The 27,396-nt window shown below is 49.0% G+C and overlaps 2 protein-coding genes across 9 annotated transcripts; one reads left to right on the top strand and one right to left on the bottom strand.

Moving 5' to 3' along the window:
- The first annotated feature begins 428 nt into the window (after positions 1-428).
- On the top strand, positions 429-25,527 carry LOC118505505. Of its 7 annotated transcripts, none has more exons than XM_036041381.1 (4): positions 429-1,327; positions 2,992-3,345; positions 20,988-24,194; positions 24,604-25,527. In XM_036041381.1, the coding sequence occupies exons 2-3, from the start codon at positions 3,112-3,114 to the stop codon at positions 24,111-24,113; spliced, it is 3,360 nt and encodes a 1,119-aa protein (XP_035897274.1). In that variant the 5' UTR covers positions 429-1,327; positions 2,992-3,111; the 3' UTR covers positions 24,114-24,194; positions 24,604-25,527. The 7 variants fall into 7 exon arrangements, with proteins under 7 accessions (XP_035897274.1, XP_035897273.1, XP_035897271.1 ...); XM_036041380.1 differs by having other exon boundaries at positions 2,989-3,345; XM_036041378.1 differs by having other exon boundaries at positions 429-1,407.
- Positions 16,249-27,396, bottom strand: LOC118505513 (actin-histidine N-methyltransferase). Of its 2 annotated transcripts, XM_036041413.1 has the most exons (4): positions 26,753-27,396; positions 25,569-26,650; positions 17,280-17,567; positions 16,249-17,200 (listed from the first exon to the last, which is right to left on the bottom strand). In XM_036041413.1, exons 2-4 carry the CDS (start codon positions 26,270-26,272, stop codon positions 16,678-16,680), a joined length of 1,515 nt encoding a protein of 504 aa, XP_035897306.1. In that variant the 5' UTR covers positions 26,273-26,650; positions 26,753-27,396; the 3' UTR covers positions 16,249-16,677. The 2 variants fall into 2 exon arrangements, with proteins under 2 accessions (XP_035897306.1, XP_035897305.1); XM_036041412.1 differs by having other exon boundaries at positions 25,569-27,396.

Genomic DNA, 27,396 nt, shown 5'->3' with positions numbered 1-27,396 from the left:
ACCGGCCGGCCAACCCATCAACTCCCGCAACGCGAAGAAGTACAAATTTAGCTTGAGCACAAAACTTACAGAAAAACGCAAAAGGAACCGTACGGCTCTCGGTGGATTTAAATTAATCGTAACGAGTCCCATGGGAGGAGTGCGGAGGGGTGGGGGGGGGGGTGATCCGGGTGAATCCGGTCGATCGGGACGGGTCAAGTCTTCGGTTTCGGAAGTTGTGCACTGTTTTATCTTGTTTTGCGAAACCGAACCAGCTTAAGAATAACTTTCGCAAAACAACCAAGGCAGCCGCAAAGTTGCCGTTTCGTTTGTTATTGCGAGTTGCTTCTATCTTGTGCCGGACAGCGAATAATATCAGCTTGCAGTATGGCGGCGTTTCGCGAATGTTTTGGGCTTACATTTTTCGTTTTTAATTTAAAGCATTTTTTCATGGGTGCACTGGTGGAAGCCGTTCTAACAAGCGTGGCGCCGTTAAAGGAGGAAAACTGGCCAACCTTTCGAAGTTGCGTGTGCGGTTTTGCGGAAGAAACACACACACACACAAAAGTTGGCTAAGCTGTTTTTGAGCACAAAATCAGCTGACGTCGCGCTAATGATGGATACTATCGCAACTAGGGAAGAAAGGTGAGGGGAGGAGAAGAATAAAAATAAGGAAAAATTAAACATCATCACTACATAAAGCGGAAGGATCTACAAACGCTTCCTTTTTTTTTGAAGCCTTATTTTTTAGCGCCCACAATCGGGGACGTGATTCTTCAGGCTTCAGCAGGAAGAAAAGGTTGCTTATGATTCATTTGGAAGCCGGCGAACAGCATCCAACGAACCGAAACCGAGGCCGGCGTCACACGCGACCCGAACCCCATCGGTATGCTGGCACGAGCACGTCCACGACTAAGTGTTTCGCAGCATCTCCGCACAGTGCTGTCGGTGGATGGATGCTGGAGCGAATTCATTAGTTCATTCCCAAACATTTCGCTCCGTTCGCTTGGAAGTTCATCCCAGCCACCATGGCAACGGTTGCGCCGGCATTCCGTCGCTCTCTCTCTCGCTCTCGCTTCTTTCTATCGCGTGCACTTTCGCTCGCTCTTCTATTCACACACACGCATCGGGGAAGAAGCTTTCCCATCATCGCATGCTTCATCCCATGCAGCTAAAGCGAGCGGTGGGAGCACCGAAGACTCCGAAAAGCCGACCGCAGCTGGACGGACCCCGTTCGCCGGATGGACGCACAAGTTTCAGTCTGTTGTTACGCTCGGCCGTAGAAAGTGGTCGATTTGGCAGGGCTTTGCTCCGGCAATCAGACGTCCCCGCGCGTCAAACAGCCAGTGTAGGCGGCAAAACATAACACCCGGCACCGTGGACCGCTGCTGAACTCGGGCGCGGTTTAACGGTCGTCAACACGACGACGTAAATTTTGTGTTTTAGTGTGTGTGTGTGTGTGTGTGTGTGTGTTTTTTAAATATAATTAGAGGTTGACATTTTTGTCAGTGTAAAAGTGGGATAAAATTGCAAACAATCGTCCATTTCACATAAAGTGGCTCGCGAGGCGGACGGTTTCGTGTTGGTCGGTTGACGTTTGGCTCGTTTAGATTATTTTCCGTCGAATTAAATTCTCTTTTTGAATCGTACCGTTCCTTTTGCTTCTTGGTGCGGCCCCAAAAAAAACAGAGTCAAGTGTCCACGTGGAGAGTATGTAGTTTCACCACCGGGGCGTCAAAAGTTGCACGTGCAGATTCAAAATTTCAAAGACAAAAAAAAACACACACACACAACCACTTTCGGGACATCAAAGGAAAAAGTTTTCCCCCGCAGAGTGATATGGCAACGAATGTGTGTGTGTTTGTTGTTTGTGAAGTGTTGTGAATAAGAACTTTAGCAGAGCTTTAATTTTATTTTCCTCTCGACACCTTTCGAAGCCTCGTGTACTACTAGGGTGGGTGAAAGGAGCAGTCAGTGGAATGAAAGAACCGTCGTAACACATTTGTAAGGCTTCGCTAAAACTGTCAGTTTAAAAATACACTAACAATGGATGTGGCTTCTTTGATGCGACACAATGAAATATGTTTGCCCTTGTTGTTTGAACAGTGCGGTGCGGAAACCTAACAGGGAAAACATTTTCATCCCAAAACCAATCATATCAAATCATATCACCCCGTTCGGGGATACAGATTCAATCAAATTTTTTCGTTAGCATTTTGTCTCGAATCACAACAACCACTCATCGTGCTAAACTAAAACCCTCTAAATATGAAACGCGAAACTCTATATTTGTCGATTTTGCCCGCACCCGACCGTTTTGGCGCGTGGTACCAATTATTGGAATAATTAGAGTGCATCGTTGCTGTGGGTGCACCCTAACGACCGTAGTACTACTGGGAGGAAAAAATCAAACCGGCGATAGGGAAATGGTTGAGGTGCTCCCACGCCTCACCTCACGATTGCGGTAAGAACCTGCTCCGTTCGAGGATCCGCTTGGACACCTTCGGCACTGTGCGTCAACCGTGATGCAAGGGGGGGCCATCATGCATATTAGCTGTCCGTCCGGCTAGGGTGAAAACAGAAAACGAAAAAGAAACTCCATCGAATGAAAGTGGCAGGCGCAAAAAGGTGTAGAAACAAAAAAAAAGAATCAACACACACACACGCACGCATTCGCCGCGGACAATTTGGAGAGCATCAACAAGTGAAAACGCATCCACTCGATTGATGCTGGAACAAATGGTTGTTTATCGCGGCGTGAGCCAATCGACCGTGGCGAATATAGTGAAGAAAGATTGACGTGTTGAAGTGTGTTGTCATAGTGACTTCTAATAGAGGAACGGAACATGGGATGGAGAGAGAGAGAGAGAGCGGGAGAGCGAGAGGGCAAAAGTGATCGAGTGTGATTAGCGTGTTTTGTTTTAAAGTTTAATCCTTCCTCTTCACTGGAGAGGGCTTTAGACAGGAGTTTCTAAATCTAATCTTTCGCCCAAAACCCATATCCCTTAGCAGTAGCAGTCCATGTTCGATGGGTTAATTATCTGAAGGAGCTTTGAAGTGTGACGTTTTAAAAGTTTGCTTAGTGAAGATTTGGAACAGTGACAGTTGGTGTGAGTGCTCAAGTCGATCAAAATGATTCCACATCGAACTGTTCTGGAGCGTGCAGCAGGAATAAAGTGCAAACGATCGACGTCGGTTAGTGCACCGTTGACAGCGATGGTGCTACTGTTTGCGACCATCCTGATCGGTTGTGCCGATGGACACAACATGGTGGTAGACAAAATGGCAGACACCCCGAGCAGTAGTGAAGAGACAGCAGCAGCAGCAGCAGCAGCAACAGCAGAAGGAGAGCAACTGATGCCACAGGTAGGATGGAATACGATCTTCATTACAGCAATGTTGTTAATAATTCTACTCAGCGCGCGTTTATTATCCCGGAAGTGGTTTTGTAACGCGGAAATAAAAACTCGCTAGCGATATTAGCGCTTCCCGCGGGAAACTCGTTCCCGACCAAATAACCCACTTGATCCGCCAGTTGATTATCGTCGGAAAGGTGAACTTTTTAACGCAACCATTTTACTGGTAGCAACCGGCAGCCCCGACGAACGAAACTTACCTCGAATGGAGTTGATATTTAATGCACGTAGAAGACAACACGGTCGTGCTGGGCGATCGATCGGTTTCCGTATGAAAAATGTATGACCAATCGAAGTGATGGGGTGGGGAGGATCGGAGGAGCAGCAGAATACTCCCGTGGGAGTCATCGATGGAAAACAATCTCTGCAGGACATAGTGGAGTGGGCAAACGGCAGGAAAGACGTTGGAAAAACCGATGGAATAAATCGGATCCTCCTGGAAACACCCAAATAGACACGGGTCAGGGGTTTTAATTGGATGAACATGGGAAGGTTGGGCATTGAATTTTTAATAATGCGGTCTATTTATTTGCAACCCGGCTGGAACGGGTTGGGGGAAAAATGCTGATATAAAATAAGCACATTATACATACATTGCATGTCCAGTACACGGCAAGTGAGATGCAGTTTGAGCTACAGCCTTGAAGGTTCTGCCTAGCAAGCGTTTTGAAGTGGGGTTTGCTTCAGAATGTTTAACATTTTCTCAATTGTGTTCGACAAATTTTGTTGTTCCATCGGAAGGTTATTTTCTCAAAATTTGAGTTAAAAAAATCATGTTTGGTTTCAAGAATGTAATTACATCCCATTCCAAGGCCAGTCAACCGAAGTGAGTACAAATTAATAATGCCTCCGTGTAGTTGAAGATGCTGACAGAGAAAAGTTGGCGCTCCTCCCCTACCCGGTGGGAAATAATAATTTGATCAACAAAGGCAACGATCGTGCTGTAGTAAATATGCTCCATCCACTCTAGCTCCCGTGAGGTATAAAGTTTCATCCTAGGAATCCTAGCCGACCTCTCCCAGACGAGACAAGTCCTCAAGAGTGAGCGGATTGAATATTATGCCTAGGCAGAACCGAGCAACCAGCAGCAGCAGCAGAAATCCTTCATCTCCCAGCCCTGAATCCGAGACAGATTCTGTCTATAAAACATGTATCAAATTTTCACGTAAATAAAAACGGAACAAGCTCGCATCTCAACGGGCTGAACCACGGCTGCCTCTAGCACGGTAGAAAAGGTTACAGAGATAAGATGAAAATTTAGTACAACTTGCGGGGCGCCGTATGTTCGTCGTGAAGAAAGTGAGCCGTGTGTGTGTGTGTGTGTGTGTGTGTGTGTGTGTGTGTGTGTGTGTGTGTGTGTGTTGATTTCCACCTTTTTCTCGCTCGCCTACCGTCGCACACCAGACACAAAACTAACGGAGTAGTGCCAATCCGGGTACAGAAGGGACACACCACGAGCATAAGCTAAAGCGATATTGATATGAATATTTTAATATGCTCCCTTTTTGCTCACCAGTGGCAGCGCGTTCATCGTCGACCGGGGAATTTTGCACAGCAAAGGTGCCTCACCGATCCTGGTCCGGCTACACATCCGGCCCATCCGGCAGCACACATTTATCGCTACCCGCTGCTAACTTCACTGTTCACGGAAGGCGCTTGCTTCGAGCGAGTTTGGCTCCAGAGACCGCTACCGGCAAGTCCCGAACGCTCGCCAGCTTGCAGCCAACGCTAACGTTCGCCCTGGACGCCCTGGGTGCGGAGAAGTGATGATGATGATCAAATGAACGCCAGTGATTTGGAATATGTATCAAAGCCGGCAAAGCGCATAGCATTTGCATTATGTTTCGGGGGTTTCTTGCGCACCAGATAAAAGAATTCTGTCCCCCTTCCCCCCTCCCCCAGGGGAGATTTTACAGATTCAGAGAGCGATTTTATTTTCTTCTTCTCATCCACTGTTGCGCCTCAGGGACATCCAGTTACCGAACCGAGATGAAGGTAGACGGCTTTAGGGCGAATGGTTGGAATTTCTGTCAGAATGTAAAGCATCGGAAATGGAACAACAGCAGACACATCACACAGAAAAGAAAAAGACTTCGACATTTCCATTTTCAAATGCCTAGTCTCTCGTTCTCTCTCTCGCTCTCGCTCCTACCGTTTGTTTCAATGATTTTTCAATTGATATCTTTTTTGTTTTGCTCCTGAAAAAAAGGACCTCTCACTCTGCCCTTCGCGCTGGTGAGCTGACTTCAAAGGGAGGGAGGCAAATTGGGTTTTATTTTTATCGGCATCGCGTACCTGCCGCCAGGTACGGCACCATGTACGCTCGGGGGAATAATTGTAATTGTTCGCGAAATGTTGATCGTACTGATGTGAAAGCTATTTCAATATACATGCACCGGCTGAATGAAGCTGAGAGTGTGCACGCGTCGGTAGGCATATGGAAATAATCTGGAGTAATGTCTTCTTTCGAGTTGAGTGTACATTAATTCTTGCAAGTATTGTTGAGAGTTTGCTAAGCAATGGTAGAGGTACAGCTTTTCCCCGAATATACTATGTAGATCAGATTATAAGATCATTATCGAGCGGACTGCAAAAAAACAAAATCAATTAGATTAATCACAATACTAGCTAAAGGTCAGCTATTATGAGACAGTATACCCTAATGAATCTTTCCGCGAATTCCTATACACCAGCATGGCAGTACTTGGAAACTTATTGTCTCTGGCCGACCGTCACAAAGGTGATAGGAATTATGATTAAGAAGAGAGCACCGCACAGTAACAGCAATAATCCTGTGGATTGAATTATTTCACGAAAGCATCGGATTTAGATCAAATTATTGGTAAGAGACTGTACGGACCCGAGATGGCTACTTAACTCATCAGCAGATCATTATACTTACCTGTCAGGCGGCGGTCTTGGCCTGCTGCAACAATCCTCGATACCGCTCACGGTTTAGCGCCTTTACGGGCTGGGTCGTCCGGTGTCATTCTCATGACGTGACAAGCCCACCGGAGCCTGGCGAGTCTAATTCGCTGCACGATGGAGAGACCAGACCACCTCCATGGTCCTTCCACACAGACGGGGCCAAACATCCTTCTGAGCATCTTCCGCGACAGATATTTAGAGAGGGAGCAGTTTTCTCAGGCTGTAGTATGACTTGTTGTCGGTGGGCTGACTTTTGATCCCCGATAGGTGAAGTTTTCGACGGCTTCGAAGGTGCGGTCATCTATCTGTACATCACCACTGCGTAAATCAGTGTTTGTTAGCAGGGCCGCTGGTAGTGCGCCACCATCACTTTGGTTTTCGCCTCGGTAATCTCCAATCCGAGGTTCTGTGCCGCACGCGCGATCCTTTGATAAGCTTCTGCTACATAGGAGAGCCTCAAACCTCAACACAAATGTCTCACCAATGATGTTATGTCTATGTCAAGTTTCCACCTCCGAGTCGCGAATGGCTCTCTCTAGCGCCAGATTGAAGAGGAGACAGGCAAGCCCATCTCCCTGGCGCAGGCCCTTGGTGGTAGCAAAGGGCCCTGAGAGTTTTCCATCCACCTTCACCTGGCATGTGATGTTGGCCATTGTCATTCTTACAAGCCTGGCAAGCTTGGCCGGGATTCCAAAAGAGCTCATTGCGTCGTACAGTTTTACCCTGGCTATGCTGTCATATCTCCAAGATTTGTCTCCATCTTCTCCAAGATTTGCCGGATCGTGAAGATCTGGTCAGTGGTTGATTTTCCGTTCCGGAATCCTCTCTGAAAGTTTCCGACTATCTTTGCGACGAATGGGACAAGTCGTTCTTGTAAGATTAGGGAGAAGACCTTGTCGGCGGTATTCAACACCGTAATACCCCCTGTAATTGCAGCACTCTAGCCGATCTCCCCTCTTGTATATGGGATAGATGATACCAAAATTCAAATCACAAGGCATCGATTCGCTATCCCATCATTATGTCGTTCAACGCAGCTATTAGATTACCAACGTTGAAGGTTCGTTCTTGAAGGTCCGTAAAAGCCGAAGCTACTACGATTTTGCAACAACAAAAAATGCTGTGAGTTTTGTATGGAGATCTGTCAAAAACCGACAGCATTTCTTCGCAAAATCTAGTTTGCGCTGCGATGTTTGCGCTGCGAGTTGCGCTTCGTGCCGGTCCGGCCTAACGTTGAGTAGAGCTTAAAGTATTCCTTAAACAGCTTTCATCTAATATTGTTCTCAGAGTACTTACAGTGTAATATGCAATATTTTGCAGCCTGTATAGTGAATTGTTTAACTGTTGATATCGAACTGTATCCATGTTTCCAAAAATGGAGCCTTGTCGCTGTTCTGTTGTTTGATAAGTTTTGCACAATTGCCACAGTTTTGTGCTAAAGTTTCACAGTTTCCATTCAAACAAACGCAGTGTAGTGTCGAGTTGCAACAAAGCTAATAAAATTCTCGTTAGTAACCGGAAGATGCAATATTAATCTATGCAGCATCAATCTTATTAAACCCCTCGCTGCAAAACTCAATACATTTGAGCGCCGGTGATCTCGATACAATACCCCGGCGAAAGAAGCATTCCCGACCGCCTTTCTTGAGCCTCACCGGCACCACGCGTACCCTCAATATTAAGCCCCCTTTCCTCGAGCCTGGCTCGACCCCCTGGCCCGCTGACGCACATCCTGGGGCGATGCTAAAAAACATGGGCGAGCCTTACGGCGAAAGATTCGTACACGTATCGTATCGTTTGCCTTTTATCACTGTTCGACACTCAATATCATTGGCATCTCTTGATCACGTCAGTTCAGTTGCGTTCGGGGTTTGCTCCCGTTTTTTTTCTTCTGCTCCATGTTCTCCTCCTCATCCCATCACCACAGCCCACCCGTTCCTCGTTTCCGTCGTGTTCCTTTATCCTTTCGCAACAACGCGACGCAAGCTAGAGTTGCACACGGCTGCTTCTGTCAGCTATTCTTCGATCGATCACACTCGGGCTTGCGATTTTCTCCCGTAGACGAGTTGGTTGTCGGCTTCTGGTTCGACTCATTTTTAGTTTGCCATGTATGAATGCAGCACGTGTGTTTCTTCTTGCTGCACGGTCATGCATGCTGACGCGCCGTGCATGCAGTCTGGCATGCAACATGCGCCGCATGCATCATGCATCAAATGCTCCGCACATACTCCGCAGCATCCACGCGCTTCACGCGCTTGCCTTCGATTTCCCTCTCCGCGGCTGATTTTCACTGGGTGTCTCTGTCAGCTGGCGAGGAGGACTTCGTTTCCTTCCCGATGCACACCAAGCTTTGAGATGCATAGAATGTGAGTGGGGGGCGGGGGGGGGAGGGGGAGTGCTGGCTTAAGGGGGAGAAAAACTAACCGATTCCAAAACAACATACACCCACCGGAACGGAGCCACAGTATCGCAAAGGGACGCTCCGGCAAGGGCGAAAGAAAAGATTTCTCTTTTTACTTCCACCGAGCTTGATGGAAGCATACCGGAGCAGGAAGATATCACCGGGCGACGTTCGTTCGCAGAGATTTCCTACGCTTCAATGAACCGGTTCGAGTGGAATGCATGTGCCCTTCCCCTACAGGGGCACAGGGAAAATTAACGCGAATGAAAAGAAGGCTTGTGCAAACCGGGTGTGGAAATGGGAAAAAAAGAAAACTCTCCTTTTCGATACACACACACACACACACACACAGTCCTTTACCCGAGAAAGGGAGTTGCCCCCCCCCCCCCCCCCATTCCCTTATTTGGGGGTGTCCGCTCAATGAAGGTTTTTCGCCGAAGGACCAGACGTACGCCGAGTGCAATCGCAGTGGCGAATGAGTGATTAAACAGAATTGATAAGCTTCTTACTTTCCATCTCGTTGCATTCGCGTGCAGCTAATGCTGGGCGAATTGATCTCTGCGGAATTGATCGATGATGTTTCGTTGCATCGGTGCATCAGAAACTGGCATCGATGCTGCTGTTGGTGTGCGCACGGAAAAGGTTGTACTTCATTCGGAGAAAACATATATTCTCACATCCAGCAGCGTGATTTCACGTTTGATGTTTATAACAAAAGATAAAGATAAAAGATAAAAATGTTCGCCAGGCTTGTTTGCTGCTGCTGTTCAACACCACCACACGAGTTTCACTCGTTGTTCCACAAGTTGGCTGAACAAAGGGTTAAACAACATCTACAAACATCCAAACCCCACTGACACACATCTATTTTCTAGACTGGACGATTAAACGCATAATTTCTAATTGAATGTTTTGCGACAGGAAGCTTAAAGCCAATCGTTGTCGACCCTTCATGGCTGCTGAATGACCGACCGAAGGAAAACGTTCTCAGTTTACGGCGCTTTATTACGTTTTCATCATATTGGTTTTGACACCGGCTGATGCATTCAATTTTTACCCGGGCGTTTGGCCGCATAAATTAAACCACAATCAGCATCCGGCATCGATCCGGCAGCTCTGGCCTCCCGGTACGCTCGGCCGTGTCATAATGTACGAAATGTTAGCGCAATGCTGTCGAATAGTTTTATCGGTTCGGCGGCGCTCACACGAATGTGTCAACATTAATCAGCATTGCTCACCCCAACAAAAAAAACCCCGATCGGCAGTGTCCCTTTCCACGTTGTCCACGGATGCAACCCGAACCGATTGGGGAAAAAATGTGTTGTCGTACTTCTTGGACAAAAAAAAAACGACCTCACATCCTAACAATCGGAACATGCAAGTTGTTAAAACCGAACGATAAAACGAACATATTGGCTCCGGGAAGGATGGCGGCACCAAAAAAAGGGGGCAGGTTACAATATAGCGAAAACAATGCGGACAAGTGGACAACATGGATGCGCATCCAGCTGCTACAAAACAGCTCAATCAAACGTCCGCCGGCAGCGCTGGTGGATGGACAAACTACAAATGACAGTAAAACGTGTAAAAATAAAAGACTAATGGTGCATTCGCTGGCAGCGAGAGGAAAACAATAGATAGTGTCCGCATCGAGCTTGGGGGGGGTGGAAGGTGGAACTGGTGCGGCAGATGAGTTGAGTTGGCAAACCCGAACGGTACAACACAGTGTTGGTCGGTTGGTTTGCCGACGAAGCAATAGCTAATGAAAAATGTTTTAAAATGTTGGCTTCTGGGTGAGTTTTCTGACACAACTTAGCGGCTTGGGTGATCCTCATGAGGGTGGGTCTTGTCCCGATAATCGAAATTTTCATCAAGTCAAGGGCTTGCGCCAGAGAGATGAGCTTACCTGTCTCCTTTTCAACCTGACGATAGAGAGAGCCATCCGCGACTCGGAGGTGGAAACTTGGGGACCATCTTCTATAAGTCAATCCAGATCCTGGCATACGCTGATGACATAGACATCATTGGTTTGAGTCTCTCCTATGTAGCAGAAGCTTATCAAAGGATCGAGCGTGCGGCACAGAACCTCGGGATGGAGATTAACGAGGCGAAAACCAAAATGATGGTGGCGCACTACCAGCGGCCCTGCTAACAAACACTGATTTACGCAGGGGTGATGTACAGATAGATGACCGCACCTTCGAAGTCGTCCAAAACTTCACCTATCTGGAGTCAAAAGTCAGTCCACCGACAACAACATTGATGTTGAGTTACACGCACTGGGTGCTGGCTGCCAACCGGTCACACTACAGCCTGAGGAAACTTCTCCACTCCAAATACCTGTCGCGACGGACGACTCACTGTCGCGTACTCACATACGACAGGCGTACTCACATACGCCTCTGAGACATGGACTCTGTCCAAAACTGACGAAGCCGTCTTAGCCGCGTTCGAGAGGAAGATGCTCAGAAGGATTTTTGGCCCCGTCTGTGTGGAAGGACAATGGAGGAGCCGCTACAACGACGAGCTCTACGAGCTGTACGATGATCTCACTATCGTACAGCACATTGGACTCGCCAGGCTCCGGTGGGCTGGTCACGTCATGAGAATCACACCGGACGACCCAGCCCGTAAAGTCCTTTTAGGCCGTCCACATGGACGCGGAGGAGGCGTGGTAGGCCCAAATTGAGATGGAGTGATGGCGTTGATGCGTCCGCCAGAACGGCCGGGATAACGGATTGGCACACGACGGCGGCGCTAAACCGTGAGCGGTATCGAGGATTGTTGCAGCAGGCCAAGACCGCAAAGCGGTTGTAGCGCCTGATAAGTAAGTAAGTAAGCTAACATATTCATCTGGAAATGCGCCTCGGTCGCTGAGCTTGGACAGATTTAATGTCCGTTTCCAAACTGCCGCACGTAGGATTGATTATCCAGCCAAGGGTAAAATAAGTCAAGGAAACCAGTAATGGCAGACCAAGGTCTCTCTATCAACTTCTACTTCTTCTTTGGCCTAACGATCCTCCTGGGTCATGCCTGCCGTTTCTGGCTTACTAGACTTAAAACCTGCCACGTAATTGGATAGTCAAGTCCTCACTATGGGGGGAGAACACGGTCCGAATGGGATTTGAACCCCGGTCTTGCCGTATATGAAGGCCGGCGCTGCTGTTGCCTCACCACCGGGCACTGGAAAACCAACAGAATCGTCAGCAGTTGATTGTTTCAACAGTTCTTCAGCGGCTTTCGCGGCTTAAATGTGGTTTAAAATTCCTTCAAATCTTTTCTATATTATTTTAAATGTATTTTTGTTCGTTATTACCAAAACATCCCCACAGCATGTTGCTGAGCTGGGGATCGTTATCGCTAGCATTTTCCAATCTCTTGTTACTCCCCCGGTCATACGATGTACGCTGCCAATACGATGCCAAATTAATTCCTAAAACGGTCTCTAACCCAAACACCCTCCAACGGTTTGTCACGCACCTCACACAATTTTTTGATCCAATTACACCATCTCCCCCAAAGCGCAGATTGAACCAATTTTCCGTACGCCACTGTACGGTGCGATGCGAAGATCGATGTTGCGTCCAGAGGACATCGGGTTCCAGGGTGGAGCGCAAAATGAAAAGTGTTTTTCAGTGCTGAGTCAGACTCGCACAGACCGCCCCTCCCCGTACGCCCCCCGTGACGTGCTCGCATCATGTTTGCACAGCTGCCAGGGAGACAGTAATAACTGTTAATCAAATTGTGTGTTCTAACGAGTGAAAAACGTAATCTACGCCACTTGATAGCGCACCGTACAGACGTACCCCGGTTGGATTTTGCACCCGGTTGCCCCTTGGCACGTGTAGCGGCGTGGTGAAAAAGGTGAAAATGCTCGCTGTCCGATTACCGATGCCCACGGATAGGTGAACCATTAAACTGCCACCACTCGAAGTGAGGTTCTGTTTGTTTTGCTGGTTTGTTCTTTTTCGCGCGCTGTTATGTTTCCAAATGGTACGTACACCCGTACACAGAGGTGAGCAGCCGTGTTCACTGCTCCTGTGTGGCATTTATTTTGATGATTATTGCATGCCGGTCAGCGAAGCATACGGCATGCCAGGCTCGGTTAAAACTTCAGTGATGAAAAAGTTCCGATGAAGGGACGAGTTAATACATGCGTGGGATGGGGGTTGGAAGGTGAACCACAGGACCCACCGAGAATACCGTGTCAATAATTTTGCCCAAGCCTATCGACTGGCCGGTGGCAAAAGGATAAGGCGCTTGTAACGGGCGCTGCTTTCCTTTTAATCCAATTTCCGGCAAAAGACTCGAGAAGACCCCCCCCCCTAGAATATTTTGTGTAAAGCACTGTGGCCTGTCATTTTTATTACACAGTGGGATTTTTGTATGGTCATAACTCGTTTTGGTAAAAGACTCGAGAAGCCCCCCCCCCCCTGACAAAATTTGTTAGGCACTATATGATATACGCCAAAAAGTATGCAATCTGCAGTACACGTTGCGAGAGCTTCACAGTGAGCTTTCAGTGTGCTTTCAGTGTGGTCAAAATTGGTTGAAGAAAGTCGAATAAAATATTGTTATTATTTGATTAAAATCCCCTCTCCGCTAACCCTACCATTCATTTTGGGTTACAGGAGCTTCGTACTAGTTTTCAGTCGCACTAGGGGTGAACAATCGGGCCTAAAACATGCACGGCGTTCTCGGACGGTAACGGAACAGTAATTCAATGAATACTTGTTACCTTGCATTGATATTCAGCAAAGGAGGAAACATAAGAATATCATAATCTCAAACCACTTGTTAAAATGTATTGTATCAAGTTCTACTCGCTGTCTATTAACAGTATTAAGGAACAATGCACAATGTTTACATCAAATGAGTTTTGACCGTTCAGAAATCCTACTGTACATCAAAAATGACAGGCCACAGTGCTGCACACAAAAGATTCTAGGGGGGGCCTTCTCGAGTCTTTAACCGTGATTTGAAATGCCTTTTTTCCTCCTTTTCTGAATATCTATGCCCGTTAACAAGTATCCATCGAACCATTGTTCCGTTACAGTCCGGGAACACAGTGTATGTTGTAAGCCTGATTGGTCCCTCCTAACGTGACCAAAAATTATTACGTAGCTCCTGTAATCCAATATAAATGGTCACCATTTAGGGGAGGGGGATTTAATCTAATAATAAGCAATATTTCATTCGACTTTATTCAACCAATTTTGACCACAGTGAGAGCACACTGTGAAGCAGTCGCAACATGTATTGCGGATTGCATACATTCAGGCGTAAATCCTACAGTGCCAAATTTTGTCAGGGGAGGGGGGGCCCTCTCGAGTCTTTTACCCAATTTCCCGATATACATAATCCCCCCCCCCCCCTTCCCCCTTCCGATTCAAGGGTGTTCTCAGGAAAATGGTCTCGCTCCGAAAGCTACGCCACTGTTAGAAATCACTTCACTGGATTTCTGGCTGGATAAGGAGCATCAAAATTAAAACGCCTCTTTCGCCGGCCACTTGGGTGCGCGTGTTGACACAGGATCGCTGCTTTTTTCGACCCGCCAAACGCCCGCTAGTGCCCGCTAGCTATCACAAAATCTAATTTTCACCAATCTACCAACGACCAAACAGCAAGAGCCAGAGCAACATCACGGCACTGGACACACACTCACACACACACGTTCGGGAACTAGCTTTCGGGCCGATGATGCGTTTCGCCAGACGCCAGGATGATATTAAACTGTTCGATTATTGGCATCACCACATTGGGAGCATCGTATTGGCCTCAAGCACTTGTGGAAGGCAGTGATTATCGCTGCCGTAGTGCAATGTGCGGGTGAGGAAAGCCATCGTTTTCCAATTTATTTATTCATCTGCGCTCTTATTGTGCCGTCACTAATCGCACGGTACGGCTAACAGCTGTGTAATTGGAATCGAAAATATTACCATTGCAGCTAAAGAGCGGCCGCCGTGACATGTGACGGTTTAATTGGTCAATGCACTTTCTGGCTTAGTTTTCGGCCATTTAAATTAGAGTTGTGAGCGCTGAACTAAACGTCAAGCAGTAGCACCTAAAATGACTAACAAAGGGGGTTTTTTTATACTTATTGCAATAATTAATTAACGAACGACAAAAACACCTGTCTGATAGCAGGTGTGAACACACACTCTGTAACGCTTCACCCCGTCACATTAGTCAATGTGTGGCACAGATTAAACTCATTACCGACACTGTCACTCACCGGACAAAAAAAACCGATTTAAATAGCTTCCGAAGCTCGGTTGGTTTCGGTTGCTAAAAATGTTCCAAAACTAAATGTTTGAATAAAGCTCATCCCTCATCTCTCTCTTTCTCTCTGTGTGTGCCCCGGCACACCACATTTCAATCCATTTTCATTGCTCACCATTTACACCGCTCGAGTGGTGCCGCCCCGAATGCAATGCAATTGTCTCCCATTTGGGGTTTTCCGTCGCGTTCCCCCCCCCCCCCCTTCCCCAATCGACGGTACGATATACTGCCACCGCATGAACGTGTGACCGCAACAGTGGTTATCACTGTGCGGTGATGGGTTTTCGACCTTGCGAACCTTCTAACCCCACCGTCGGCCGAACCCCATTGTGCAGCAAGGACCGTGCCGTGGGGGGGGGGATACATGATACATGGGGCCACCCGATTGCACCGAGGCTTGCATAAATCAGCGGCAATAAATCGGTTCGCGTTTGTAACGCTTTTTTCTGTACCGATCCTGCCCCATATCCTGTTGCGGGCGCTAAACCGGCAAATGCACAGTGCAAAAGTGCGAGCCTTACGGTTACAGAACTGACAATCCCCACTAAAACAGCCACCAACCCTTTTTTTTTTTTTGGTGATACTTTTGGAGCTCCGTTTTTGGATTTAGTTAGCGCTTGGAAGATACAGCGTTGTAAAATGTGTAGAATTAAAATATTGGCTGGCGAGCTATTTTATGTGCTCGGTGGTCATTTGACAGCATTGCCCTGTTCCAGGTTGATTGGATCTTGGAATTGGAGAGGAGATCGGTAAGTGCTTGAACTGAAGCGAAATCATCTACAACTTTTCCCATCGGTTGGACGTCCGGTGTCAATCTCGTAACGTGACTAGATCCTTGCATGTCGTTTTCGGTGCAAAAAGAAATCGTTTTCGGTGCAATTCACTGCCCTTACCTGCCAGTGCTTGACTTACCCACCAGCACAGGGACAGCGATTCGATGCGATGCGAATTGAATTATCGCTGTAGGTGGCAAGCGCATTATTTAATTAGCAGTCACCCCATTTTTTCCAACCCATTCTCCGCTGGGAGCTATTTGATATCAATGTGATAGTTTTATAAATCGTAGCAAGCAAAAAACTGGAAGGGACAGAGTGTTATTGATATAGTGTGTGTTTGATTGTACCTGCTTGATCGCAATGAAGCTGGATAAATCCGGATCCGGCAGCCCGAAAACATGCCATCCATCATTTAATGGAGACCATTTCTTTCAATTTAAAAAAGAAAATTAACACAACTTTGTACAAAGGACAGTTGCGTTTAATGTAACAATTTCACCTGCTAAAAACCCGATCGTGTAGGGTTTTAAACGTTTCTGCAAATTATCGTAAGCGTATACAAAAGGTGCCGAAAGAGGAAACAAAAAAAAACCATAATTTTTAACTTTACGCAACACTCCGAAGTGACAAAGGAAATGATTGCTTTCATTTGTTTGATAGAGTTTTGTTAGCATTGCTTTTTTGTTTTGCTACAATGCAAAATAATACTATTTTATTCCGCCGAAAGCTTACAATGAACGACAATTAGGTAAACATTGGGTAGAGTTTGAAATGTGAAACCAATCCGCGGTACCGCACGTTGTTATCGTTGCCGCGAGTCAACTGTTTGGTGTCGTTAACTGGTAAATGTTAGCCCCATGCGCTTGAAACACAACGTCGCGCTGACTGGAAGTAGCTATTCACCGTCTGTTGAAATTGCCTGCTCACCTGCAGTGTCCTTGCCAGACGTTGCCCAGCTGCGTATCGTTTGCTTCTCCGCGATCCGGTACTCGATCAGCAGCCGACGGATGTGATGCATCTGTCGATTCGCTTGCAGCAGCGTTTCATCTTGCTCGATCGTGGTAGGATAGCAGTTCAGCAAATCCGTTATCATCGCCCTTATCGTTCGATCAGTCCCTTCGCACAGTTTGTCGGGCAGATCAGAGCGATACGAGCAGCACAGCTTTTGCCGTTCCGTTGCATCCAGCGCAATGTAGTGGTCCAGCTCCTGCTCTGCCATGGCCTGTACACGTGCTATCGCCACAAGTTCGGGTGAGATCGGTTCCGGCAGCTGGCTGCCAGTGGCCAAACCAAACGCGAACATACCCGACGACGGTATGCCGAGCAGTTCAAGTAGGTGCGCTTGTTTCTCGACCATCGATCGTGGCACTGTAAAGCGTTTTGTTAGGCTCGTGTAAGGATTACGCGGACAGACGAAGCTGGAACGGGCCGAAACAGAACAGTTTGCATATTAAGATACTCCTCGCCGCCACCAGTACACAACCCCGCCCGACGTACCCATTGTGCACGAGAAATTCAGCATCGGTTCGCTTGCCGTACACGATAAAGATGGGAACCGGCGACGTGGCGCTCATTTCCCGCGTTAGCGCGCACTCCAACTGCCCGTCGGTAGCGTTGTAGCAGGTTTCGGCAACGCACCGGTCCTCTTGCTCCCGCGCGTCGGGGTACGCGTGGTTTGCCATGTCCCAGAACGGAATCAGTGCGAGGGTAAAGTCCATCCCGTCGAACCCTGCCAGATTGACCGGTACTTTGTTCTGTCGGGTCATCACCGTCGAAACAGCCCAGCTGTGGAAAAGGGGGGGTGGGGGGGGGGGGGAGAAGGAGAAACACGCGGCTCATTAATCTAGTGAATACGTTTCATTACACATAATTAGGGAAACATTACTCGAATGCTTTACTCCAAGCCCCGGGCGAGAGAACTTAGAACTTAGAGTTCTAAGTTCAAGAATTAGCTTGCACCAGGTTCCGGTGCAATATCAAAAAGATCTGGACGAGCTTGAGCTTGACCAGCCGAGAGAATAGATCAGCGCCGATCGTTTCGCAATAAAACTTTCACACCGAACCGAGAAGAGATGAGGCGCCATATTGTGTGGTATGACTTGGCATGCACTGCAACCTGCGGCCATAAAGTATATTTTCTCCTGTCTGCATTGCTACTACTTCACAAAGCCAGAAGCGAGATATGCAACAGGGACCAAACGTTCTTGCCATTCCATTCGGAACGGCCCGGCCAGTGCCGGTGGAGAGGCTATTGGCTAGGCAATTTATATCCGATTTTGCTTCCTAGCAACGCCAACGGTGGTAGATAATGTGGAAAGAAGGATAGAGCAACACGTAGCAAACAGAGGGAGAGAGAGAGAGAGAGAGACATGCTAGGCACAGGGTTAAATCAATTCTTGCTCCGGTATCGGAATCGCTAACGCATCGATTGAGCTCTAGCCAAAGCCCGGCTCTACCTTCAAGTACGTGGTTGATGCAAATTTCTTGGAAAGCTACCCCGACACCGAAATAGCCTTTTTGCTGAGATGCAAACCAGCACGACGACGACGACGACGACCGGCTTGGCTTGCACAGTTGCCCCGGAAAACTCCGCTGCACGTACGAGGTGTGCACCGGTGCAATCGATTGACAGCCACTAGCAAACATCCGCACAGCGTTGAGCTTAAAATATCCTGCAAATTAATGGTCAGTTTAAAGCGTAAAGCAGCACAAGGATTCTTATCATTCTCCTTTAAGTTCAACCTCTCTAGCTGGCCGAGGTTTCGAATACCGTGCACCGTACCGTTGGTTCCAAGCAGGCACGAAAATCCTTTTTTGAACAAAAAAAAAAATACAGTAAGAGGGCAAATATGAAATACAAATATGTTCAGGAAAAGTTTCGCCGAATGCCCTATCCCTATCCTCACGGCAGTCCGCATCGGGGATTCGAGCTTCGTGTTTTACTACGGTAGAGCATAAAATGTGAACCTATTGCTAGGCAAGCAAAAAAAAAAGGAAAATCTTTGTGAAAACAACAGATCCACGCTTAGGCGAAAGGTTTTGGAAAAAGGGCAACCAATACAGGGGTGGAGGCGATCAGCATATTTACTACGAGCTCGGTTCGCAGTGCCCTGGGTGGCTAAGCGCTAAGTCAAATGGAAAGAAAAACGCCGGCATTATCTTCTTCACGCCGCGTCCTTGTGCTCAAACGGGGGGGATGGACGAGGGGGGGGGGGGGATGAAAGAAAAGAATGCCCACAATGCGCCTGTATTTACTTCGGGGGGGAGGAAAACATATAACCCTTTTTTTCGGCCTCTTCGGCCTCTTCGAACGACCCGAAAGACGGCGATCCCACGACAACCATGATGACATTTGACGACGATGATGACGATGATGATGGTAGTAGTGGCATGGGGAAAAATCGCCACTAACCCCCTATACTACCCCCCATTTCCCACCAAGCAAGTATCGAATGGAAGAATGTCCTTTTTCTTGCCCGACCCGAACGCGTCCACCGTATTTGAATGCGTTGCGAAGAACATTGCTTCGGACAGGCAGAAGAGATGCAAATCGGACGAGATCAGTCGAGAGTGCGTGTCGGGTTCGGGGTAAATTGCCAAAACGCATGACTGCATTTTATGAGGGTTGTCCGATTTATGAGACGTCCAGCTACGATCCTTGGCACACCAAACACACACACGCATAGCACAGAGCAGGATTTCGGCCAGCTGGCTAATGAAAATGAGGCAAACAGCTGTTACCTTCTATCGCACCGAACCAGGTCCCCGGGATTGTTATCGGAATGGGGAGCTGGTGGATTTGAATTTAATAACTCAAAGTTGCTCCATTGCTGGACGACGGTAGCACTTTCTCCCCTGACTAGAACTCGTTCCTTAGAACACACACACGAACAAGCACAATTCATAGCGAATAGGGAGGAGAGACATGTGTGCCGTAGCTTCGGTTTCGGTCGATGTTTGGCCCTTCCATATCAAAAGGGGATGGACCATCAGGCTAGGGGCGATGCGACCCAGCATTGTTTCTGAAATCGGTTGCTGCAAGTGGTGACATTTGTTTTTCATTTTAAAAACACAACGCCCCATTTATTACGCCGCCGCTCACTGACGACAGCACTGAGAACACGGGCTCCTGGAGATTAAATGGCACTGTGCTGTCCATAAATAGCATTGTCCGAAAACATGTCCGTAAGGCATTAAAGTCAACAACAACAGCACAGCCCCCCCGCCGTTCTCAGGATTTTGTTCTAGCGGACGGGGACAAGCACACTTTGAACACCTTTTTTTTTACTGCTCCGGCCTTCGATTGTGAACCCCGTACGGAAATTCATTCAGAAAAAAGGTTTAATTTTAAATGAATGGCTACCTGACCCGGTTGCTGCTGACCACTTTCTTGACATTTCTCGAAAAATAGCTGAAAATGGATCTGGTTTCGTTATTTTGGGGAGGGGGGTTTGCCCAAAACCCATAAGGCATTGACGTGTTAATTGCTTTTCTATGTCTTTAGCAACATCCACACGTGCTGCACGAATTGTAAGAGCGTCATTTTGGATGTGGAAATTCGTACGGAACAAGTTCCAGCATTCCCCGGGATCCTTAAAACCAGCTTCTCGCTTCTCGGAAAGAAGATTGATACCCATTCTACATGGTTGCGATTGTTTCTATGAAAGTGGATACTATTGCAGAACATACTATGCTTTTCAGCATAGAAACATGTGAACGGTTGCGTTCAATAGCAGCACACTCTAGCATTTGCGGATCCAAACGAAACGATTCGTCAAACCTGCTCGTCGGGCGTTGCTGGATAAACACGCCAATTCCGTGTATTAAGCGTGGAAATGTAAGGCCGGAGCGTGATACCGGAAGAGTAACTCCGGGAAGCACAATCATTTTGCCATTTGATTAGATCACCTGGTACGGAATGCGATCGAATGCTGGTGGCAACGAATCGCTAATGAACCAAAAACTTGAAGAAAGCTTAAAATAGAAAGTATGCCTCATTTGACGTTATGTTTTCCTGCATTGGTTATCAATAAGGGCTAAAAGTTGTAAGCATTAGCTCCCCCATTTTCGATCATTACAATGGCACTAAAAATAGTGAATGCATACTTTCAGGCGCTATACAGCTTAAACGGGAATAATGTTTAGGTTAAAATTATCTTTAAAAAGTAAATCATATTAAAACTATTCGTGTTTTCTTTTCCACAGGCACTCTCGCTAACAACGCTACTTGCGGAGGATCCAACGGCTGCAGCATTGCAACCGGGTCACACCGATGCATCCCTGCAGCCACTGTCAGAGCACAACCCGTCCCCCTCTTCACCGGGCGCGCCCGGTACAGATGGACGGCGGCGGCGTCGATTGGGCAGAAAGCGTAAGCGTCGTCCACTGCAGGACGACTACTGGCCACCGGCCGTGCCGGACGAAAACGACACCGAATCGAACGGTTTCTCCCCCACTGCCACCAGCGCCGGGCGTGCGTCCGATCGGAAGCGTCTACCGTACGCCGGCGGGGCGGCAGCCTCTCGCTGGGAGGAAACGGCAAGACCAGCTCTTCGGTCGAACGGAAACCACTGGACGCACAATCCTTACACGGACGCAATCAGCGTAGATCAACCGCAAACCTCGGTGCGACGGCTCCCAGGAGGGCAGTCGAAAGCGGCAACGGCCGGAAATTTGTCACCTATTGATCCGAATAGGTCTCGACGAATTGCCGACGGGCGACCGACGGAACAGCCGCCGACCAATGGCAAAGCGTACCGGAAACCGTACTCGCAGGCGCGCCGCGCCGAGGAACCGTACGCATCCGGCGACGGTGGATCGAGCGAAGCGGGAAAGGTCTCAACGTCGGCCACCGATCTAAAGGCGCTGCTAAAACAATCGGACGGGCTTAGCCTCAGTGAGATACTGCAGCAGCGTAACATTTCCCTGCAGGATCTCATCAAAGGCAAGCAGATGGCACTGGCCGCCCTTACGCAGAGCCCGCTGGAGGCAACCGCGATGACAGCGATGGGAGACGAACCGTCCACGACCCTATCGCCGACGCTTTCGAGCGTACGGTTTCGGGTGCACGATGACAGCGGTACCGTGCGGCCCGAACTTTCCGCAGACATCACGACCGTAACGACCTCGTCCACGACCACGGTGATGCCGGCTAACGACGTGCTAACGACGTCCGGCTTTAACGGTCATCCGCCGAGTGCGGTGGAGGATGAATCGAACAATGCGGTCGGTGACGATATGGGCCAGGTGGGAAACATTTTTCCGACCGTTGAAATCAAACAGCTTGCGCTCAACCCGGTACTTCCCGTGCACAAGGAGGACCAGCGTGTCCGTCCGATAAAGGGTGTCGCCTCCCGGATACGACCCGACCTAAGCAACACACACATCCGGACCGAACCGGGCCAGGCAGCACAGGTTCGGCTTCCCCTTGCGACCACAACCACCGCCAGTCCTACGATAGGTGCAACGAATCCTTCGCTTCTGCTGATGACATCGACCACGAGGGAAAAGTGGACACCGTCCGCCGCGCTTGTCGGACAGCGCCAAAAGTTTCAAACCACCGGCACGCGGCAGGTCCACTCCGGAAGGTACGGTTTCGGTACGACATTACCCTCCGGCTTTAGCTCACCCGGAGCGGACAGTGATAATTCTGTTCCGCTCACGCTGACGACGACAGTGGCTGGAACGACGACAGAACCACCGTCGGCTAGACGGCTCGTAGGACTTAAGCTTAGCTCAGCCGAGGCCACCTCCATCCTGCCGGAAGCGGAAGCAATGGTAGAGTTATCGCCCGACCGTCCACTGCACCAGCATCTGCTGCGTGTTCCGAAACTGAAGCCCAGACTCGCCATCAAACCGAAGCTAACGAACGTTGTCCCGCCGACACTACCGGCCGAAACACCATCCTCCACACTGCCACCAGCATCATCTCCGACGAAAGCTGCCGCAGAAAGGGATCGCTTTAATCTAGCCGACGTCGAGCTGGGTGATGACGGTGCTGGGGAAGGATCCGTCTCCACGTCCCCTAGCAGCAACAATAAGCAGGGTCGCCAGCAACGATTGAACGATGATTTGGACGACAGTGACGAGCCCGGTTTGAACATTATCGAAAAGTTTACCTCGTTTGCGGATTCGGCCGCACCGGCGACGCAGGAAGACCGTGACTCGGAGCAGGCGGCAGTAGCCGATCTGATTGGACGAATCAGCGAACACACGCAGCGCTCATTTACGGACAGCCTGGAGGACCTGTACCGTGACGTCACCGAAAGCAATCCATCGCTGTTCAACGATCTCTCGCCAATTGCCAGCGCCGACGATCGGCGCGAGCTGCTCGAACTGATGGAGGACCGCCGGATTGGGTCGCGTCTGGCCAAGGTGCTGTCCCAGCGTAACATGACGCTCGAGCAGCTGCTAGAGCATCGCCGTCGCGGTTCCAGCCAGCTGCATCTGGCGGAGATCGCCAACGGCAAGGTGAAACCGATCGACGATAAGATCGACATCGTGACGGCATTCGAGCACTTTCCGCGCTTCAACATCGGCAATCTGCGCAGCATCCGGCCCGATGACATCAAGCTGGACTCGCAAGGTTTCAGCTACTTCACCTCCATCATCAACATCCGGCCCGCGGACGAGGCGTACAAGGAGGCGCGTGCGCTGCAGGATCGCCACCGACCGAAGCGACCGGCGAGCAATCATCGCGGTGAGACGCATTTTTTAGTGAAGGGCGGATCGAAGGATAGGCTGCTCGTGCCTTCGAGAATGTCCGCCGGTATGGAACATGCGTACGGCAGCAACAGCGAAACCTATGACCACCAGCCCGATCCGAGCGAGGTGGGCGATCTGCTCGATCTGGAGCTGTCCGGCCACGGGTTTCAACATCACCGCAGTGCGTCGGTAACGATCGAAAGTACCTCGATGCCTGTCGGTGTCCGGTCGGCCATCGTTGCCAGTTCGGCGATCGTGGGCGTTTCGCTCGCGATCTTCATAGCCATATTCGTGGCCTGCCGGTTACGGCAGCGACGTCGCCAGAAGCTCAACTACACCGAAAACTTCAACATGGCGAAGGGTCGTCTGCCCATTCTGCATGGCAGCGATCAGGAAACGGTGCGGAAGAGCTGCACGCCGTCGGTATCCGGACGTTCGAGCAGCTTGGGGGAGCAAGTGGTGTTCACCACGCATCGAGCACTGGCCGGATCCGGTGGCGCGACCGGTGGCAATAGTGCACCGGGCACGTCATCGTCAACGACCGGGCAGGGCAGACAGCGGGCCATGATGGATCCCAATTCGGTCGAGGTGCAAGATTATCTTTGGGATCGGAAACCGTTCCAGTAAACGGTGGATAAGCACCGACGATGTTTCGTAACCGCATTCGACACGGTTGTGATGACACGCGTTTTTTTATCTCTCTGTTAGGTAAGTTGAGTCACACTAAAGTTAAATAAACTTTTAGGAATATTTTAAATTCCGCTCTTCAATTGGCTTTAACACATATAAACCTGGCTAAGCCAAATTTCGCATTGCACTAACACCACCGATTCATTGAACTGTGAACATAAAACGGGAGAAAGCAACCCGTCTGCATCGGACGTGCAATCGCATTCGCAAGCCAAAAGTTTAAACAAACTTTACCCATAACCACCGCCAGATTCGGATTATGGGGCTAATTTCAGGGGCGAAACTTTTGCCAAAGGATGCAATTTAATTACAACCTCTTCGCGTGCCAAGCATGCGACAGGGGCGTGAAGCACGCCGGGTGTTGGTGAAAAACTTGTCCCAAACCCCGTTCCCTAACCGCGTACTGCTTTTTCTCACACTTCCACAGATTGATCCTATCCAACCGAACCGAGCGGGAACCGAGGCATCATATGCAGCAAGATCTCCCCGAACACCAATCCGGGAATCGAGTTCGATCGGAACGACGGCAGCCAGGTGCGTGGTGCGTGGGACCGTGAGACGGCGTGTTAAATGATAACGATGTGACAAACGAACGTGTGGCTTCCAGTTGCAAACATCTGGCTTGAGAGCGGGGCGAAAGGAATGGTCTTCGTGAGCAAGCCGATTCCTTGAAGCAGATCGAACAAAACGTTGGATGCACTCGATTCAACAAATACGACGGACGGCAACGGTTTCTAACGAACTGCCATCTACAAACCCCGCACCGGAAGAGGGAAGTTTGAATCCCGAAAAGAAAACGGAACAAAAACCAGTTCCAGATCTGACTTGTAAGGACCAAAAACCCGGTGGAAACTTTTGACAAAAGTTCGTTAAACAAGGCACTAAAGCAAAACTAGTAATAGAGGGAGAGAGAGAGTGAAACGTGTAGGGATGGTAAAGACAAAAATCATTCTTCACATATGAATATGATAACAGTGTAAAGGGAGAGAAGAAAGAGGGAGAGGGAAAACAATCTTGTAAGATAGACAAAACCCCAAATGTGCAATATTACGTTCGCAAGGAAGAATAATAAATTAATGTAAAGCAACGTTAGTTTAAAGCGTAGCAAAGTTGCAAAAGCGATCGCAATTAAACGGACGGCGTCAGCTGCTAGTTGTAATTTATAAACTTAAACCTAGTGTAACTTTCAAGGTAGGTGATGTAGCGTACGGAGTCGATTTGCGCTGACGAGAAAACAAAAAGCAAAGGAACAGAGTGCAACGGTGTAGCGTTTGGTAGCAGATCCTAACCGATAGGGAACAGCAGTCCGAACAGTGTCGTTAATCACAATAAATTCAAATATCTTAAACGAGCCAAGGAAGGGCGTGTGTGTGTGTGTTTCGTAGTACTCACCGGAACACGTCGTACGTAAAGCAGTCCCGCAGTTCGTCCACCCTGTCCTGAACGTAGTTCCGAATGAAAATGTACTGACGTGCAATTTGCTTGCATAGCTTCAATGCCGGCAGACTCGCTTCCGTTTCGTGCAGCTCAGCCATGTCCTCTGGCGTGTAGTAGAGCGGCGTCGTGTAGCGATCGGGCAGCACGTCCAGATACGGTTTCCAGAAGCTGTTCGCCCCGAACCGCTCTATAATGAGGGCGAGTGCAAGCATAACGTTACCCTGTTCGCTCATCTTTGCGTTCGGCATCATCGCGAGCAGCTTCCGGTACCGTGGCTCATTTGGGACGTAGAAAAACAGCTTGCGCGGTACGGTAACGATACGTTGGCCGGCTGGGATGTGACCGGTAGATTCTAGCCCGAGCCCACCATACTCGGTATGTTCGGCGACGCGCACGTTCCCTACCTTGCAGCCCTGCTCGATCGCCCACCGGGTGAAGTGGTGCACGTTCTCCATCCTCGATTGACCATTCGTGGTGCGCAGCTTCGGTTCGATGCGTCGGATACGGTCCAGCACGCCGACCATATTCCGGTGCTGGGCGAGCCACTCGGCGTGGTTGCACGGCTGCCCGAAACTGAAATGCAAAAGATCCTGGACGAGTCCGTTCAGTTCTTTCGCCTTCCCTTTGGGCAGCCCTTTACCCCGCGCTCCGTTGTTCATGGTTTCGTGCGTGCGTGCGTGCGTGCGTTCGTACGAGTGATAAGATTCTAGTCTAAGCCGTTTCGATCAAGGTGGCTGTCACGTGCCGGCCGATGGTGTTATATTCTGCCGTTATATTGCTTGTCACGGTGATTTATGTATTTTTGAAAGTTTCACCGCTTCCCTCGGGGTGGTGGTGTGACTAGTCCGCCGTTTTTGGGGAGCAGATATTTATCACTTACGCACGACGTTCACGTTCCACCCCCCGGTGATGAGGGGATAGCATTTGGAGGGACAGTCGTGAAGTTGTGAACCGTTGGCAGCGGGTGGAGTAGTGTCTTTTGATGAGATCTCAGTAAATCCGAACCAAGTCGCTGCTTGCTATGATGGTCGGCCGTACTAAAATAGATTCGAAAAATGGGTCGTGCGCCGTAGATTGACTTGCTTGCTCGCTGATGCAGAACACGACCACGATCTACATGTACCGCGGGGCGTACGTACGGGAGAGTTTTTGCACGGCTTTCCTGGCAGTTATGCGGTCCGGTCGTGGCATAAATTCCTCACGGTCCTGTCTTCGAGCAACACTCGACAATATCGTAATTTTCCGATCAACACACCGAATAAATGAATCTTCCCGATGTTCAAACGATGAATGGATGGGATGGCGATACCACCAGGCTCCTACCTCGGTAAATTGCCCGCTCGTGTACGGGATCACACACACACCCCCGTCTATGTTACCGAGTGGTATTTTGACTATTCGAAAAACTACTCAAACATGCCCATCATCCTGACAAGGTCGGTACGTAAACAACACGTAAATTACTGGCAACACCACCGGAATACCACACAAATCACCGGCGTACTTGCTGCTGTTGCTGGTTACTGCATGCGGATTGCTTCATGCGGGGTTTCTGTATTACTTTCCTGCAAACCTTCGCTTTCACACACGATGTGAGTATTTTCACTTGATGCTATTTATCTTTCGGCACGAGGCACACTTGAAAAATCACGACAATTTGCTTAAATAACACCTTAAAATTGCAATTTTTCCAAGATGCACAGTGACAATGCGGCATGAACTCTCACTTCTTCGCATTCTTGCAGGGGCTGTCACCGGCCACCGCCGGTGGAAGTGTCACGTT

Source organism: Anopheles stephensi, chromosome 2 (genome assembly GCF_013141755.1).
Source record: "Anopheles stephensi strain Indian chromosome 2, UCI_ANSTEP_V1.0, whole genome shotgun sequence".
NCBI classification, from domain to species: Eukaryota; Metazoa; Arthropoda; class Insecta; order Diptera; family Culicidae; genus Anopheles; species Anopheles stephensi.
This window is presented reverse-complemented; position numbering and strand designations above follow the sequence as displayed.

What these genes read in the sequence shown, in the direction of transcription:
- LOC118505505 (XM_036041381.1), top strand. Translation starts at nt 3,112, where the DNA reads ATGATTCCACATCGAACTGTTCTGGAGCGTGCAGCAGGAATAAAGTGC. An exon ending in GAGAGCAACTGATGCCACAG is followed by an intron (nt 3,346 to 20,987) that starts GTAGGATGGAAT and finishes TCTTTTCCACAG; the next exon opens with GCACTCTCGCTAACAACGCT.
- LOC118505513 (XM_036041412.1), bottom strand. Translation starts at nt 26,272, where the DNA reads ATGAACAACGGAGCGCGGGGTAAAGGGCTGCCCAAAGGGAAGGCGAAA. An exon ending in TTTACGTACGACGTGTTCCG is followed by an intron (nt 17,568 to 25,568) that starts GTGAGTACTACG and finishes CCTTTTCCACAG; the next exon opens with CTGGGCTGTTTCGACGGTGA. An exon ending in GAATTTCTCGTGCACAATGG is followed by an intron (nt 17,201 to 17,279) that starts GTACGTCGGGCG and finishes GGCCCGTTCCAG; the next exon opens with CTTCGTCTGTCCGCGTAATC.